Source organism: Cyprinus carpio, chromosome B8 (assembly GCF_018340385.1).
Source record: "Cyprinus carpio isolate SPL01 chromosome B8, ASM1834038v1, whole genome shotgun sequence".
NCBI lineage: Eukaryota > Metazoa > Chordata > Actinopteri > Cypriniformes > Cyprinidae > Cyprinus > Cyprinus carpio.
Window position 1 is genome coordinate 11,034,048 of NC_056604.1, and position 12,287 is coordinate 11,046,334.

General features: G+C 38.7%; 1 protein-coding gene across 1 annotated transcript in view; it reads right to left on the minus strand.

Moving 5' to 3' along the window:
- Window positions 1–12,287, minus strand: part of LOC109095394 (DNA-binding protein RFX2-like) — a 38,369-nt gene that overhangs the window by 11,116 nt on the left and 14,966 nt on the right. The window contains 7 exon segments of the mRNA XM_042729619.1: window positions 173–354; window positions 1,700–1,774; window positions 3,394–3,658; window positions 4,903–4,913; window positions 4,916–4,984; window positions 5,428–5,517; window positions 6,323–6,435. Coding sequence (XP_042585553.1) covers window positions 173–354; window positions 1,700–1,774; window positions 3,394–3,658; window positions 4,903–4,913; window positions 4,916–4,984; window positions 5,428–5,517; window positions 6,323–6,427 — 797 coding nt within the window. The 5' untranslated portion in view covers window positions 6,428–6,435.

The following is a 12,287-nucleotide window of genomic DNA, read 5'->3' on the forward strand; positions in this document are numbered from 1 at the left end:
CCATCATCTCATGATCATTCTTTAAGCATTAGACCAGTGTGTGCAGTAAATCCACTCAACGTTCTTCTCTGTGCTGCTGTGGGTTTGAGACTGGATTGTGCTTTTCTTTTGAGAGTGGATGAGCTGTTAATGCACTTTATAGATTAGCTATATTTTGGGGGTGTAGTCTGACCTGGTGCCAAGGCGGCGTGTTCGAAGGCCCATGAAGACAGATCGGATGAGCTTGCCAAAAGAGGCAGCATTAACTGGATCCAGTTTTTGCTCCTGACAGTGTCTTAGATAGTGGTTATACAGAGAGCTCCGCGGCAGACTCACACCCTCAGCAGTCTCGTAATTGTCCAACAGCCACTGCAACTGTACACACACACACACACACACCCAATGAATAAAACAGCATAGCAAGCCTAAATTCTTCACAAAATAATAGCATAAACAAAACCACACATTACACTTCTTCATACATACTGCCTATTCATATTAATTACCAAAATCATTTGACAACAACCACCTCATGTGATCAAAATTTTTAGAGAAAAATTAAATATATTTTATTTTCCTCACACAAAGCTTCTGTATTGTACACTATAGAATAAAATGTCAAATAAAGTTTGGAAGTGTTGTTTTAGCATTACTTGTTACAGTATTTATATATAATATTTTGATTCAGTATTGTAATATTTTTAGTTTTTTTATTCTTAAATAACTTTTTATTTAAGTGAAACTGTGCTGTATTTGTTAATAGTGTTCATGTTTTTCATTGTTTTTTTTAATAGTTTTATTTAGCCTTATTTTATTTTTATTTCAGTTTTATAATAACTTTAGTTACAGTAATAGTAATTAGTTACTGTAGTCAGCAACATTTGTAATGTTCATTTAATATTTATATTTTATTTTATATCAATTAACACCATTTTTAACAGTTTTAGTTAACAATAACAACACTGGAACAACATGAGGCTGGGTAAACAACAAAACTGAACCATTTCTTTAAAAAAAAAAAAAAAAGGTATGATGAATGGATTAGAACATTTAGTCAAATATTTTATAAGCAAGGCATAGGGTGTGTGTAGAACTTGAACAAAGGGCTTTCTTGGGCAATTTTGTGGGTGGAGATTCCATGCAAGCCTCCTGATAACTGAGGAACAACATGGGAGAGGGAGCTTTAAATGCCTCTGTTTGGAATGAGTGAGAGGGACCAATAATCTGTGAGGATCAAATTAGGCCCTCCACTGATCGCAGCATTATGTCAGTCACATCTCAGGCCTGATGCAAGAAAAATATATCTGTATAAATGTAAATATTCATAGCCTTACATTAAGGTGTCCGTCTACAACGAGATAAATAAATAAATGTTTTGGACTCAAGAGCTCAGAGCCACTTTAAACTCTAACTACAATTTAAGATTAAAATATAAATATAAAATTCTTAAATATAAGTTTAAGTGTTTGATATTCAGGGGTACATCTCACACATATAAACATGGTGATCCCCGAGACGTTGACTGAATCAGTGGTGTCATGTAAATGCAGGGGGTCTGAGGCGCTCTAAACCCAAAACACACAGAGCGAGGGGCCGTTCTGGAAAAAGCATGCTCACAGCAGCAGTGAAAAGCAAAGCAAAGAGGCAGGCAGAATGAACTAAGCCTTTTTTTCAGGATTTGTTCCAGTTTCAATAAAGTTTTTTTCCCAGTTTGACTTACATGGCTGTTGAGCAGGCTGCTTTTGTGAGTGGCAATCCCTTCTGACTTTTGGAGGTTTTCAATCGCCATTTCAAGCTGAGGAAAAGTAGAAGCATGCAAGACATGAAACGGGGGAAGAGAAGGAAAAACGGAGGGGGTGGAACGTTGGGGAGGACAACAGGGAGGGAGAAAAGACACACAAAGAAAAAAAAAAAAAACAGAAAAGGAAATCAGTCTGTTAGCTGCAGCCGGACTTTGAGCATTTCCATTACAGTCTGTCAGTGTTTGCAGCCACATTCATTATGGGTGGACAAAAGCATGCAAATTTGAGGAACTCAGAGGGTTACGCCACTCTTCCTGTCTCGGCCTCATATATGCTAATGAGCCACACACACAGGGCATGAGGTCAGGCTACTCTCAAACACATGAGACAAACTCTCTAGCCACTTCTGAAATCACTCAGTTAGTGAGGTTGCGCCCTCTGCATAGACACTGTCGCATTTAACGCGTGATGTTGAAAAAGCAGATTTAATTTGACTCTAATAAACATGTTTTTTTTTTTTTTGCAGGTATTAGCTGGAGAAGGATATAAGTTTCTGTTATTGCATTCATTAACCAGACTGGTTTTTTCCATAGTGGGCATGAAAAAAAAAATCTATTTCAAAAGCTGGAATAAAGAGATTGAGAAGAAAAGATTAGAAGGAGAGAAAGATATAAAGAGGCAGAGAGAGAAAGTTTTGGCAGAGTGGCAAACTTATAAAGAGAAAGAGGGACACAGGGAGAAAGAAAAAAAAAACAGGCATCCTTCCAAGTCTTTAAAAGGCTCCCGACGGCCCTTGGCCAAATGGTAATGAGCCCCAAGGGTTGCTTTGTTTCAGAGGCCACTCAAGTGGCTGTGAAAACTGCTAAAACAAGGCAGAGCTGGATTATTTAGAGGCAGTCGCCTCCTTAAGCCCTGTCCCTGCTTCCAGCCCACCTCATAAACTAGCACACTGTGGAAAAAGAGCTGCACTCTGATGACAGTGTGTGTCATCTCTTCTCTACAGAGTATTGGTAAGGGAAAAAATGTGTTTGCATGATTAATCTGTGAAGTTACATGATTAATCTGTGACGTTACTGTTTCAGAAATGCACATAATAGCAAAACACTTTTGTCTTAGGGAAAAAAGTTAAAACTCTGTCAGCATCATCTGAGACATACTGCGGATTACCACAGAAAGTCATTTTGACTCATCCTTCAGCTTGAAAAAAAGGAAGCAATTCTAGAGGAGTTGTGAGCAGAAATGCAGCCTGTATATTTATGGTATAGTGGTATTATTTCTTTCACACAAAAATGTGTTCTCTTTTCAGTACCAATTTTGCTACTTTTCTAGATGGGTAAACTTCAAGTTATGCTTTACTGACTTAAACATTCTGGTATCCTTGCACATATCAGGCAAGAGTTAAAATATCGGAAACAATTTTGCAAAGACAATGTTAGTACGTTTTTGTTAGCTTTTATAAACTGAGGAATGAGTTGCAATTTTTTTTCTGTGTTAAAAGACATGGAAATCACATTTCTGTCTCACATCATCTAAACAATAAAACAGCATTATAAGACTGTGCTCACATTTCCAAAACCACAGCTTTCTAAGAGCTCAAATAATGAGACTAAAAACTCCCCTCCCATGTCACTAGTGGACCAGTCTTGAAGGATTTCAGCACAGCGAACCATACCATTGCGGATGAAGAGCGTGAGGAGTGAGAGGTGTGGTGGCGGCCGCTCTCCATCCCGCCGTGGATTAAGTAGGCACTGCCGCTGGAAATGATCTGACTGCTGCCCACGTCCATGGCGATTCCCACCATGCTGTGGGTGGGCACTCCGCCAGCAGAGGAGACGACGGTGGTAACCTGAGTACCACCAGCTTGAGTGTCAAAATAGGTGCTTCCACTGCCCTGTCCGTACAGCTGGGACTCTGGGTTGTACGAGTATGCAGTACGACTGAAGAAAGAAAAAGAGACAATAATATTCAGTGTTTAACGCAGTCTCAACTTTTAAAGAACATCTTTCGATTGTCAACTTAGAAGTTGGATTTGATCTGGACCTTATCTATATCCTGAATAAACATCTTTCATCTTTTAGTTAAAGGGATACTCCACCCCAAAATGAAAATGTTGTCATTAATCACTTACCCCCATGTCGTTCCAAACCTGTAAAAGCTTTGTTAGTCTTCGGAACACACTTTAAGATATTTTGGATGAAAACCGGGAAGCTTGTGACTGTCCCATAGACTGCCAAGTAAAATACACTGTCATGGTCCAGAAAATTATGAAAAGCATCATCAGAATAGTCCATCCGTCATCAGTGGTTCAACCGTAACGCTATGAAGCGATGACAATACTTTTTGTATGCGAATAAAACAAAAATTACGACTTTATTCAAAAATTTGTCTCCTCTGTGTCACTCCACATCAGAGTAGCGCCATTTTGGAGAATCTGAGCAGTACGCAGGCAGCTTATTCTCTTCTGTGTCTCCCAGTTTTTATCCAAAAAATATTAAATGGTGTTCCGAAGACGAATTAAGCTTTTACGGGTTTGGAACGACATGGGGGTAAGTGATTAATGACAAAATTTTCATTTTGGGGTGGAGTCTCCAATTTAGCTAATTTATTCAGATTTAATTAGTTAATTATTTACACAGTGGACATGAACATTCACAAAAATAGACAGAAAGCTACTATGGTTTTCATTACTGATACGGCTTTCAGACTATATATTAAAACACAGCCAGTCATTATTAAACTCCAGAATACACATGTAAAAAAAAAAAAAAAAAAAAAAAGAGCACTTTCCACAAAAATGGGGCCTGAATCACTAAAGGCTCCTGAAAATAGTAAATTAACTTCCTTTTTATTAGGCTCAAGTGGTTAGAGAAAAGTGGGTAACCCTTGAAAAAAAAAAAAAATGATTGTCTCAGTAAATATTATATTTTCTTCGATCTACGATTTAAAAAAGGGTCCAATATTTTTATTTCCTTATTAGGTGTATTATTCTAATTCCGCGATATCACGATTTAAAGAATGTCACAATTTTTCGCTTTAAAAAATGCATGGAAAGCACCAGTATAATATTTATGACATTATACTTCAGCATCAATAGGAAGTCTTCAATAATAAGTTGCCTGCACAAAGTGAACAACTGAAAGCAGGTTTGACACACTGGTTTAATATATTGATAGGGGCTTACATTGTGCCATTGGGGATAGACGGCCCTCTGCCCCCTCCACGTACTGCACCTGGGACTGGTACACATGCTGAACCTGTTGGACCTTTAAACACACACACACACACGTATGGATCAGACTGGTGCTAAATAACCACCGCATGAGTTCTGAGATGTGATAATACAGATTCTGTAAGGCAAATGAGATGAACAGCTGCATGCAGGCTGCAGGCAGTAGGGGGCAGTGAGTACAAAGCTTCACCTCAACAATCAGAGACGCCCTGTCAAGCTGTGAAACTACTTATTAACATATTAGTCTCAACAGCCCAAGCGTGACGTGCGTGAAAGTACAGCATGTCTGCGTTTCGGTTCTGGGTTTCTGCCTGTCACAGTATGCTGAGACAGAGAGAGCGTGATGGAAAGACAAAGACAGTCACGAGAGCGCAAAAGAAATATGTAGAGAGGCAAAAGATAAGCCAAAGGTGTTGTGGGTCATCAGGAAGTGCAGTGAGCCATCCTGTGTGTGTGTGTGTGTGTGTGTGTGTGTACCTGCTGAGGGATCTGTTGCACTCTAGACACTGGCAACTGCTGCACCTGAGCTCCCTTCTGGGAAGAGCCAGTGGCCTGAACTAACACACGCTGCAGGTGAGGGACACACACACACACAAATGTAAAAATTAGACCCTTTTCTCTTTAAAAGGTCAGGTGCGTAATTGTTTCGATGTCAGAATGCCATTATCCCAGTTTAATATGGAAAGAGAACTGCGAGTAAGCCATTTTTGTGGTAATTTCCAAAACTTTTGCCTCAACCAATTGGTGTGAGCTTGGGGTGGGACTACCTGTCTGTCCAAATAATGGAAGATGGGTGGCAGGGCGTTTCTTTGTTGCATCAAATTTCACACATTACACAAAAAAAAAAAGAAGAAGAAGAAGAAAACCCACAGCGAAAGATTTTAATATATTGAGAGAGATCACTGGAAAGTTTCGTTTACAAAAGTGTCATCTTTGATCCAAACTGCAAGCACAACGAATGTTACATACTAGGAGTCTAGATTTCATTCTGCCCTGGTTTTCATCAAATCCTCTACAGCTGTCCAGGGAAATGTGATGCTCTACTCAAAAATATTAACCGAAATTACATAAAGACCAGTTTCTTTGGATGTGTGGTGGTTGATCCAAACCCAACATCTCCCCCGGCAGCACCACGCAAAGTCGCTGCTAATCATTTCAAGTGGCTTTGACAGATGAAGGGTGTGGGTGAGGAGAAATCTTTCATCGCTTCAGATGGATCCAGTGCATATTGAAAAGCATCTTTAAAGAGATTCAGACCGATGACAGAAGAGCTAAAGCAGCTCCGATTTTCATATTAAACAGCTCATGTGCTATCAGCTTATTATGCTACATTTGTTCAGCAGTTTTGATAGATCATACTGAGCTTGCTTACCTGTTGCGAGGCGGGAACGGGCTGAACCACTGGCGCCTGGGCTGAAGTGGACGTTCTCAGCGCCACGGAGGATGCAGACTCTGAGCCGCCCTCTGACCGCTGCATGGTTTCTCCTGAGCGTGCCAGAGAAAAAGAGAGAGGAAGTGAAAAATATTAAAAAGGAAAAAAACAGTTGTTGCTTCCTAATTTGCATACCATCCATATTAAATAGCTTAACACTCCACACGCAACATTAGAATTAGCATGACAAAATCATTGTACCTAGCAAAAAGTATGCCAAAAGCGTGACTGCTTTTGCAAAGTATGCATTTGTGCTAGGACTGGGATGATTTGCTAATCTGCCGATTCAATAGTATCCCGAAACTTGTGTGCCGATTCAATATATATTGCGATAATTGAGTATTGCAATTATATAACTATTGCAATTCGATATTACAATTTATTTTGCTTTTGTTTGCTTATTAAAGACTAGACAATGGAAAATACCTGATCACACCCTTAAAGAGACTGTAAATGAGTCATAAGCCCCTTTTACACTGCACGTTGGACCCGGAAAATTGCACGAACATTGCCGGGTCGCGTTCTTTTTTTTGGCTAACACGTCAATGGGATTGACACCGGGATTGATCCCGGGTGGGGGAACCTAGTAACATTGCCGGGTTCAGTCCCGGAACGAGCGCTGTGTGAACAAAAGCCAGAACCAATGCCGTATCGTAGTGATGACGCACGTTATCGCGCGACTCTTTTAACATGTTTTGAAGGCAGATTAACGTTCGCGACAAAACAAATATGTGCAAACTGAAACGAAGCAGAGATCAGTAAGTTCCTCACTAATCCGCACTGAAGCTGAGATCGTTCACCAGCTTAAGTGAAAGTTAACGTGCCTAGCGTTTTCGATTCGTACATTACACGTCACACCCTGATATCACGTGTCTTCATGGGACCTTTACGGGTTGTGTGTGAATGCACTCACATATTCCGGGTAATCACTGGCAGTGTGAAAGTGCAAAATCTAGCAACCCGGGAACAATTGCCGGGACACATTACCCGTTTATTTTCCAGAATCGCAGTGTAAAAGGGACGATATTAACAAAAACAATGCATCACATTTTTTTTAACTTTTATTAAAGTAGCATATATTTTAAAATACCTTGATCCATGAAACTTTTAAGTACCAAAACCCTGAACTTGCACATGAATATAAATAAGTCAAAAGTTCAACAGTAGAAAAAAAAATACTTTCTTTAATAAAATAAAGTTCTATGTTACTTTGCATACGGTTTAAGTAATGTTTAGTCATGTTTTCCCAGCCGGCAGTGTGTAAAATCCAGTGTTTCCACACTTGAGGTGCAAAAAGAATTCTCGAAGAGGTTAGATCCTCTGCCTCTGTAATGGTTTTGCTTTCTCGCGCCAGCTTGAAACATATACAACGTCATCTAATTCGGCGACATTGCTCATGCAGATCGCTCGTTGTATGACAAAGCACCGCGAGAGCTACAGAGAGCACATGGCTCCGCATGCTTTCGAATCGCTCTCGCGGTACTTTGATGTCATACGCCGATTGGTCTGCACGCTGCTGCTTCAAGTCAAACACACCTATACATTTCTCCCTCTGTTGGAATAAAAGTGCTTACTTCTCCCGATCACCTCTTAGAAATAGTTAAGTATTTAAATATAAATCGATTCTGAGACAAACCCAACCGATTTTAAATCGTAGTAAAAAGTAGTACTCAACACTGATTACTGTCAGACTTTCAAAATACTTCATCCCTTTAAGATAATAACCATTTAATTTTAAAGCACAGCCATCACAAAAATCAGATGTGGAAAATTATTCAGACACAAGTTTATGACAATAATGGTAGATTTGCAGTTTAGTTTACATAGTTTTAGTATATATTTGTTAAGTATTATTTATGTTAATATTGCTACAATTTTTGTTATAACTATAAGCTCAGGATAATGCGTTTTTGAGATAACATTTTAAACAAAATATTTAAAGAGGTTAGCAATAGCTCAATTAATTTTATTTGATCAAAATCAGAACAAACTAAGTTTAAAATAGTTTGAAGCACTGAAAAACAATGTAGTAAAAATAAAAAAAATTAGCATAAAGGACAGCAATGTGTTCAGTTGGCATTTCAGCATAATATTATATCACAAGAGCCCTGCTGATTCCCACCACTACTAAAGATACGCGACACAGTCAAACGGATCACCAGCAGGTTGCTGGAGAGGATAAGAGCAGCCCAATGAAGTACAACTCTTCAAATGTGCCAAAAAAAAGTGGGATACAAAGTGGCTTTTACTACTAAAGACTTCAACGCTTTCCTTTTCTTCCTTCGAAAGGACCAGGAGCTCAACCTAGCCAAGTCAGGCTGAGTCAACCCGCATCCCCAGCAGGCCGCTCACCTCTGAACTCTATTATGGAGAAAAGAACAAAGGAGACATTAACAATCCCATCACAACTGCAATGTGGCTCCCATAAGTCGACAGGGAATTGGGCTCAAGTGAAGATTTAAGTTTGCCACGGTCGTCGAGATCCCGATGTAACTCTCCAAACTCTCACAGCCGTTGATGGCGCAGAGAACAACAGGAAAGAGTAGAAAGAGTGAAACAAATGGAGACCAAGCAGCCTCCCACAGGATAAATGAAAAAAAAAAGAAGAAGAAGAAAAAAAAAAAAAAAAAAAAAAAGAATAGGAGGTGAGAGCAAGGGGACTTTGAAAAAAAAAGTGGAGGGGCGGAAAAACACACCCCCCCCCAATAATGAAAAGAACGAGCGGGGGGGAGCTGGAGCTAAAATGGCAATGAGGCTGGTCCCGCCACTAGGATACTGATATCTCCAGCGGTTGTTTGGAATGAGAGTCCGTCTCTAGGAGCTCCAATAATACAGCTGATATGAGGAAATTCCTCAATGCTTTGTAAACGTTTGTCGGTTGCTATGGTGAGGGATCCATGGCAACCATCCCTAACTCTACCACCCCCTTCCCCTTGTGCTATTCTTTTTTAAGCTCACACACAGGAACTTTCGGAGCGCTAGAGAGACAGACTCAGAGACGGGGAACGAGAGCTACAGGGGGGTGCCGAGCTCTGTACATCTAAATAAGCTCTTTACCAGTCCGACGGTGCAGTTACCACTCAACAGGTCCCAGATCAGTATTTAAGATGCACGCCTGCATTGATTGTGACTGACAAACAGCAGAGGAGGTTGATCTGAGAGCTCATGCGCTTCAAGAGACCCCTTGACTGACAGTTTGTTGTTAAAGTTTAAAATAGAGCAAAAGAGAAGCAATACGCTTCACACACATGATTTCATCTGCAGGAAAAATGGATGCTAATTACAGGCACTTAAAGTTTTCCTCTGGGAATAGAAGAATAAAGAATAAAAGCTAATTGTGTTTCCTGAGATCAGTAATATAGAAATAATGAATTCTCAAGTGTGAAGCTCTATTCAAAGGTAAATTAATTGGAGAAAAATATAACTATCCCCATTTTCAGAAAATAAAGGGATTGTGATGAATACAACAGATGAGTCAGTTCAGTAAAAAGCATGAACTCAGATGCCCTCTGGGTGTATCCATCTTTTTTTTTTTTAAACAGTTGACACACATTTGAGGTCTTCTTTATACAATGAGTCAATACTGTGAAAATCCATTAAAATCCATGATTTTAAAACAACATTTTGCAAATAGAAGGGGATTCTACAGCACTGGGGTGTTCCACATATTTTGACCAGTAGGTTTCCAACACTTGAAAACCTAAATTACATTTTATAGGGAATCAAGTGTTTTAGAGCACCATATTACTAGAAAAAAAAAAATCATTGACTCTTTGATCACTACAATTAATTTTAGCTTTCAAATTTTATTATGCAATTCAAATAATATGTTTAAATGTTTATTTTTTCAACAATAAATTTGAGTAGAAAACATTACAGGTGCATCTCAAATTAGAACGTCGTGGAAAAGTTCATTTCAGTAATTCAACTCAAATTGTGAAACTCGTGTATTAATAAATTCAGTGCACACAGACTGAAGTAGTTTAAGTCTTTGGTTCTTTTAATTATGATGATTTTGGCTCACATTTAACAAAAACCCACCAATTCACTATCGCAAACAAAATTAGAATACTTCATATAAAAAATTTTTTTTGGTTTGTTGGTGTTTTTTTGGGTATTTTGTTTTTTTGTTGTTGTTGTTTTTTTTTTTTTTTTTGTGTGTATTTGGCGTGTCATGGAGGTGATCAGTTTGTGGCACTGCTGAGGTAGTATGGAAGCCCAGGTTTTTCTTTGACAGTGGCCTTCAGCTCATCTGCATTTTTTTGGTCTCGTTTCTCATTTTCCTCTTGACACGTCTGTGTGTGTGGTGGCTCTTGATTGCCTTGACCCCAGCCTCAGTCCATTCCTTGTGAAGTTCACTCAAATTCTTGAATCAATTTTGCTTGACAATCCTCATAAGGCTGCAGTTCTCTCGGTTGGTTGTACATCTTTTTCTTCCAAACTTTTTTTCCTTCCACTCAACTTTCTGTTAACATGCTTGGATACAGCACTCTGTGAACAGACAGCTTCTTTGGCAATGAATGTTTGTGGCTTACCCTCCTTGTGAAAGGTGTCAATGATTGGTGTCATTCTAATTATATTTATTGAGATGCACCTGTATATCACAAAAAAACTGATAGAAAACTGCCCTTATATGACACTGAAAATCTGCATCAGTTATTATTTGACTGTTGATTATTAAATAAATTTGATTAAATCATTTTATTTCAAATTTTTGGTTTTCAGATAAATGAAAAAACTTAAAATTTATTTTTTTAAATTTTTTTTCTTTGTATTTTGATTTGGTTTTGAGTTAATGTGATAACGATTTGTATCGCGATAGACGTAATCAATATCAATAAAAAATGCGTTTGATAAAAAGTCGCGATAGACGTAATCAATATCAATAAAGAAACCAGAGGTTGCGAAGCAAGTTTGGTCGCGTCAACAAAGGCACTCGCTCTCTGGTAACCTAGCAACATAGGGATAACGATATGTATAATCATGTAACAGTTTGGTTGCGCCATATCGTTGTCTCGTGTTGGATTCTTCAGTAACAGAACCGGCGTGGAGTGATAAGTGGAAAGCCTTATTTGATCGGTGAGTGATGTAGATAAGATGACTGACTGCTGTGCCAATTCATTTCAGGACTTTTTCTTCATATAATGGACTTCAATGGCAACCAACTCAGTTGGTTACTATTGTTTCCTCAAACTTAATTTCTTTTCCACTGAAGAAAGAAAGACATGGATATCTTGGATGGCATTTGGGTGAGTAAATTATTAGGAAATTTTCATTTTGAGGTGAACTAATCCTTTAATTTTAAAATAAAAATGTTTAAATGTAATATTTTTCTCCTGGTCCTTATTTTAAATGGGTCATAAAAATATCAATAATTATCGATATCGACCAATATGAAACACTTATATTGTGATACAATTTTCAGCCATATCGCCCAGCCCTAACTGTGGAGACCTTGCATCAATTTCAAGAGGGATTCAGCTAAACATATTCAAAAATGACTATGAAACCATGACAACACTCAAATATTTTAGCTAATCTGATTATGCTTTTTAATGATAAATCAACAAAATCTCAAAGGGCAGTGGCTGGTAGAATTTTATGAATGACGTGGGTTCAAATTCAGTGGAAATCTGTGGACTTGCGGGCACAGATTATGTGTGGGCGTAATCACCCAGTCATCACCAGGCTGGAAGTCTTCCAGTTTGTTTACACCAGTTAGACACGTGTAGATGGTAACAGTAATGTTTTTCAACTGGGCTTGCTGTATCAGTCAACAGGAGTTATTTGGTTAAAATCCCACAGATTTTGTCTAGCTCTCACATGAACTAGACTGGTAAGGTAAAACACGAGTCATAACGCCAATAAGCTTCATCAGAACACTCATACAGTAAATAGTATGAGT